The sequence below is a fragment of the Acomys minous genome (genome assembly GCF_964271855.1).
Source record: "Acomys minous genome assembly, chromosome: 1".
NCBI classification, from domain to species: Eukaryota; Metazoa; Chordata; class Mammalia; order Rodentia; family Muridae; genus Acomys; species Acomys minous.
This window is the reverse complement of record NC_140483.1, coordinates 151,549,974-151,556,695: the sequence shown is the minus strand read 5'-3', so window position 1 is coordinate 151,556,695 and position 6,722 is coordinate 151,549,974. Positions and strand designations below refer to the sequence as shown.

The window sequence follows — 6,722 nt, the reverse complement described above, 5'->3', positions numbered from 1 at the left end:
GTGAAGTGAAAGCAGACAAGTGGACGTGTAGACAGACAGACAGACGGCAGAAGAGCCAGGGGGGCAGAGAGAGGGGTCAAGGAGGTGTGGGGACACCGAGGACAGAAAGGGGGAGCAAGAACACCAGGGACAGAGAGAGAGCTGGGATGTGGACGACTGTCCTTTTATCAGGCCACACAAACCTGTTACACCTGGGACCACAGGCGGATCATGATGTGAGCAATTGCAGGGTCCCTGAGGGCGGACCAGCACAATCGCCTGTTTGCTAACTTCGTGCACCTAGAATGTGTCATTTTTTACCATTTCCCAGTGTATAGTTCAGCGTGACCAACCACGCTCGCTGCTGTGAAGTCACTGTCATTTCCTAGTTCCAGAACAACATCGATTGTCTGTTGTTCCCTACTGTGGTCATGTGACTTTAGTTTTCTCCCCTTTGTAATAGCATCTGGCCCTTTTTAAATGAAAGACTGGATTAGGCCATTGCTTTGGGTGGTTTTTCAGAACTGAAGTTTTGCTTTCTCTGTTAGAATGAGCTTCAAGATGGACTTGCCCGGCCGTGCTCATCAGGCCATCTATGTGGTTTCGCGCAGGGATGCATGGGTAATGACACATCCTCCAGCTGTCCCAGCAGGCGGGCCCAAGATGACAATCACTGTGACGCTGACTTCTAGATGTCAGTCAGTCATTGTGATGCTGACTTTGCCTGCTTGTTTAAGACTTTTTAAAAAGGGTTTAAAAAAATTTTTTTTAACATATTTACTTATGTAGGAGGTGTGCATGCCGTGGTGCCCTGGTGGAGGACAACTCGCAGGAGCTGGCTCTCTCCTTCTGCCAGGCGGACCGAAGGGATCCAACTCAGGCCACTCTGCTTGGTGTCAAGCACCTTGCCTTGACTGTCTGAGCCATCTCACTGGCCCAGATTATTTAGTGGCATCTAACATACTCTCTATGATATTTCTAATTACAGAGGCTCTGAGATATATATATATATCAGACAGCAGACCTTTCACTTTTTTTCTTCCCAACCTTTCTTCTCTGCCAGGGCGGCGATGATGTCATGGCCTGTGTCCATGATGACAATGGCAGAGTCCGCATACAGCACTTTTATAACGTGGGCCAGTGGGCAAAGGAGGTCCAGAGAAACCCTGCCCGAGATGAAGAAGGAGTGTTTGAGAACAACCGTGTCACCTGCAGGTTTAAGCGCCCCGTGAATGTCCCCAGGGATGAGACGATCGTGGATCTGCATTTGAGCTGGTACTACCTGTTTGCCTGGGGTCCGGCCATTCAGGGTAAGCCTCCGTTTCAGCCTCTGCATTGAACACCAGTCACCACTGGGCTCGTTGTTAAGTGGAGTCACACTGTGTGACTGAGAGCCACAAGCACTCTGCATATTCTACATGGGAAAGGAAACATGGGACGAGGGTACACTTCATGAAGCAAACATATGCCAGCCGTGGAGTGCAGATAGTTCTGTTTGCTCTCACCCCATCCTGAAGACGCCCAGATGCTGTCGCCCCCTTGTTACAGAGAATAAGAAACATGCTCATGCTAGGATACTAATTAGTGGCAGAAATAAAACTTAATTCTGGGCTTTTTCAGACTCCAAAGGCTGTCAATTTTTAACCATCATCTTTTTTGAAAATAAAGATTTACTTCTGCACACCAGAAGAGGGCACCAGATCTCATTATAGATGCTTGTGAGCCACCATGTGGTTGATGAGAATTGAACTCAGGACCTTTGGAAAAGCAGACAGTGCTCTTAACCTCTGAGCCATCTCTCCAGCCGCCAACCATCATCTTTTTAATAAGAAAATACTGATGAGGAAAGGGCTTCTAGAGATTTCTCTAGAGCTTGACAGCAAGCATTAATTCTCACCCTCTGGCTATTCCCATGGTCACAAATCAAAGTACCTAATATTTTAGCTCATTATTCCTCAAATATTAAGGTGCATAACAATCCCATAGCTATATTGGTAAATAAAGTCTTCTGCATGTTAGAGTTGGGGGCTGAGATTCTGTATTTCTTTCTCTTTTTTCCTTTTTCTTTCTTCCTTTTCTTTCTTTCTTTCTTTCTTTCTTTCTTTGTCTTGTTTTGCTTTTGTGTTTTTTGGTTTTTGAGACAGGGTTTCTCTGTGTAGCCCTGGCTGTCCTGGAATCGCTTTGTAGACCAGACTGGCCTTGAGCTCACAGAGCTCACCACAGAGAGATCCACCTGCCTCTGCCTCCTGAGTGCTGGGACTATACAATCACATCCTGCTGAGATTCTCTATTTCTAATGAGTTCCCTGATGATGCTGGACTGTGGATGATGCCACTTCCTGAGGCAAAACTCTCTCATCATCTTGTCAGCCTTCCACGCGGTCAGTTGGCATAGTGGCCTGACCAAGAGTGGAGGGAGGTAAGTTTGGTTTGCAGTCCTGTATGGAGAACTCATTCTCTCACTCTTAACTATTAGGAATTTCACCTTTCTTCCTTGGTTTTTTTGTTTTTTTCTTTTTCTTTGAGCTGGGTGTCTACTATGCTGCTCAGGTTAGAGTAAGCCTCCCACGTCAGCCTCTTGAGGGGCTAGGGTTATCAGCATATACCACCCAGCTTGACATCTGTCTTTACTTACTGTTGTGTCATCTGATCTACCACACACCCCCACCCCAGTTTTGATTTCTTTCCACTGATTTAGAGAGTACATCATCTCCCCTCTGCCTTCTCTTCCCCTTCCCACCCGTTGCCCTCTGGGAAAAGCGCTGGATGCCTCCAGATTGGTGGTATCTCTCCATGTGCTGGTTTCCCAGAGTAACCACACTGGGTCTGCAATGGTACCTTGAAGTCCTTTTAGTGTCCTGGGAAATAAATAATATGTCAGCTTGGGGAGATGAATTCATTTCGAATGGTAAGATTAGCATCTGATAATGCGAGTTTTTAGTACTGTCTCTGGCCCATGGTAGCTATGTAACTGCTTACCTAAAATCTGAGATTCATTTCCGTATACCTAAAGTAAGGTAATAATAATACATATTTCGTAAAGTTATTGACTGGCAGGTGAAAATAAGCACATGGAATTGCTGTAGCAAATTGAAAAATGCTGTACAGTGGTCCCATTTCATCTGTGCGAGATTTGTTGAGACTTGCAGTATTTACCTGAAGCTCCACATTTGCCCTATACATGATGTATACATTAGAATTCGATATAAGATTAACTGTGATACTGCTAATAAGACAACCATAACAGTCCACTGGAGTAAGACAAACAAAGTGCAATCTTTTGTTCTTTTTTGTTTGTTTGTTTATTTTTTTCGAGACAAGGTTTCTCTGTGTAACCTTAGCTGTCCTGGACTCCCTTTGTAGACCAGGCTGGCCTTGAACTCACAAAGATCCACCTGTCTCTGCTTCCCCCAGTGCTGGGATTAAAGGCATGCACCACTACACCCGGCTTCTTTTGCTCTTTTTAAAAATCTCTTAGCCAAGTTTGATGGTGCACATCTGTAGTCTTAGTACTTAGGGAGGCAGCGGCAGGCAAGGTCTGTGAGTTTGAGGCCAGCCTAAACTGCAAAGCGAGTCCAGGACAGCCAGTGCTTCACAGAGAAACCCTGCCTCGAAATTAACTAACTAACTAACTAAAATAAAATAAAAAATCTTACTCTCCCAAAATAACTTTTTTTTTGAACTGCAGTTGGCTATGGTCATTGAGTAATGCAGACTCTTATATGTTTGGAAGGTTGTTCTCATAGAGTCTGAAGTTTGGGGAAATCCATCATCATCTGGCTTTACCTGGTAAGCTCTCTCCAGGTTTCTCTTCTCACTGTTTCCAAGCAAAACAGACCCGTTCCCACCCCACATGCTGGCCCATGCTTTTCTTGTTACCTGAGAGTTGTAACAACTGTCAATTCTATTCTTGTCTCTTAGCATAAAGTTTGGGCTAAGACTTGAAGATTCCATTTCTCTCAAGAAAGCCATGAGCTGGAGGTGCACGGCATCGCCCAAGAGGCCAGTCAAGGACCAGTGAGTTAGGTGTCCTTAGGTACAAGTGAGAGTAGGCCCTGACCTCCTTGTCAGCTGAGAGAATTTGAGTCACAGGAGGGAGCAGGCGAGGATGCTCACTACACCACATCCTGCAGAGCTCCCTGAGAGGGCTACTAAAAATCTCTGCTTGGTGCAACCAGGCCTGGTGGTACAGACCTGTAGTTTCAGCTACTGTGGAAGCCGAGGCAGAAGAATCACCAGGTCAAGGCTTATTTGGGCCACAAGGTTAGTTTAAGGCTAGCCTGGCAAGCTATCTCAAAGAAAAAGCAAAACAGAAAGAAAATTGGGAGGCTGGGGCTAGAGGTCAATGGCAGAGATGCTTGCCTAGCATGTTTATGGACCTGGGGTCACTCTGTGGTACTGTAAAACAAAACAAACATTCCAAAAACCCTAAAACCTCCAATCCTAGGGAAGCCCTTCCATTGAACTCTCATGCCTCAGTTTCCATAACTCAGGTTTAATTTTTTTTTTTTGAGAAAGTCAAGTCAGACATGACTAATCAACTTCACCTCATTAAGCATTTTATTTACTTATTTATTCATTCATTCATTCAAGACAGGGTTTCTCTGTGTAGCCTTGGCTGTCCTGGACTCACTTTGTAAACCAAGCTGGCCTCGAACTCACTGAGATCTGCCTGCTTTTGCCTCCCGGAGTGCTGGGATAAAGGCATGTGCCACCATGCCCAGCAAGCCTTTTCTTTCTCTTTCTTTCTTTCTTTCTTTCTTTCTTTCTTTCTTTCAGGAAAAGCCTTATCTTTTAAAAAAAATCTTAAGAAGAAAAACTTTTGGTTCAAGCAGTTCTCTTAGTCTTGCTGGAAGCTGCAACCATAGGTGTGCGTCATAGCTCATAGTTTGAAAAAAAAATGGCTTATTACCATTTCTTCTTATCATTTTATTTCTTTAGTGCTAAGGATTAAGCCAGAGGTCCTTGAACACCAGGCAAACTGTGTGCTGCTGATCTGTGCCACCGGCCCTTAGGCATTTCACACGAGGAACTTCTTTCTTCTGGTGACCAGATGGAGAAAAGTTCCATCCAAGGACCAGTTACTGTGGTATTCCCTTTCCAGACTGTTCTTCCCTACACTTCTTGAATATCGCTGGCATCTGGCATGCCAGTCTCTTTGGCTAGGGAAGTCTCCCCTCTCCTCTCCCCTCCCCGCCTCCTCCTCCTCCTCCTTTTGTTTTGTTGAGACAGGGTTGCTCTGTGTAGCCTTGGCTGTCCTGGACTCACTTTGTAGTCCAGGCTGGCCTTGAACTCACAGTGATCCGCCTGCCTCTGCCTCCCTGAGTGCTGGGATTAAAGGCGTGTGCCACCTCTGCCCAGCCCTCCTCTTCTTCGTTTCCCTTCTTTGTTCTTCTCCCTACCCCTGTGGTGTATTCCTGTGAGTGCACAGATGTGTGATTAGAGATCAGGGTAAGATATCAGATATGTCTTCCTTTATTATTCTCTGCCTATTTCCTTTCTTTCTCTCTCCATGCCCCCCCCCCCTTTTTGAGGCTGGGTTTCTCCACATGGTCCTGTCTATCTTGGAACTCACAACTCACTAGGATTCACCTAGCTCCCAAGTCCTAGGATTAAAGTGCTCAGCTCACCTTATTTCTTGAACTGGAAACTGGCCTTTTTGTCTACACTGGCCTGCTGGCCAATGAACTCTCAGACTCTTACTTGTCTTTGGTCCCCCCATTTGCTCAAGTTATAGACACATATCTTTGCTCCCCAAGGCACAGGTTATGCAGACACACAAACATGCCTGGCTTTTTACACGGGTGTTGGGGAGTCAACTTAGGGCCTCATGCCCCCGTGCTTGCCGAATAAACACTCCTACCTACTGAGCCATCTCCCTAGCCAAAGGCTGGCTCAGTCAGTGAAAGAAGGCTTCCACTTGTATGGGAGGCTGGCCTTGTCTAGAGCTGCTCATCTACAGCTGTGAGGTTTGGGGTTGTGGCGGAAGCTGGGAGATAGGGCATCTGTTTAGCATGAGGAAGCCATGGCTCACCACTTCCCCCAGACTTGAAGAGGCCGAATTAGTAACATTTGCTGTTTGTATTGAAAACATAGGGCTTTCCCCCACCAAGGCTGGAGAGGTTACCTAGGTTAAGATCACACACTACTCTTGGAGAGGACACAAGTTCAGTTCCCAGTACCCGTATCAGGTGACTCACAATCACTTGTAACCTCATCTCCAGGAGATCTAATGTCCTATTTTGGCCTCTGCGTGTGCATACACACATACACATTGAAAACAAAATAAATCTTTTTTTAAAACTTAAATGTTTAAAAAGTAAAGATATTGGGGCTGGAGATATGGCTCCGAGGTTAAGAGCACTGTCTGCTCTTCCAGAGGTCCTGAGTTCAAGTCCCAGCAACCACATGGTGGCTCACAACCATGTAGAATGAGATCTGGTGCCCTCTTCTGGCCTGCAAGTGTACACTGTATACATAATAAATAAATCTTTTTTTTTTAAAGTAAAGATAGACTTTTCTATTAGATATTGATAAATCTGAATTTATTAGAGACAAGTAGATCCATTCAGTTCATGCAAGTATAAATACTAAAACTGGCTGCCACAGAACAGAGAGAGCAGGCAGTTGTTCTGATCTGGCGGGGGGGGGGGGGGGAGGGGGGCAGGGAACTGCAGATCAATAAGAACCATCTCTGGGTGTAATGATAAATCATTTTTGTGTTCTCCGTCCTATGTGCAATTG

At 45.5% G+C, this 6,722-nt stretch overlaps 1 protein-coding gene across 1 annotated transcript in view; it reads left to right on the top strand.

The window, feature by feature from the left end:
- FRRS1L (ferric chelate reductase 1 like) overlaps positions 1-6,722 on the top strand; it is a 37,623-nt gene that overhangs the window by 23,962 nt on the left and 6,939 nt on the right. The window contains exon 4 of the mRNA XM_084776020.1: positions 1,043-1,289. Within this exon, the coding sequence (XP_084632146.1) occupies positions 1,043-1,289 (247 nt within the window). The remainder of the gene's footprint in view (positions 1-1,042; positions 1,290-6,722) is intronic.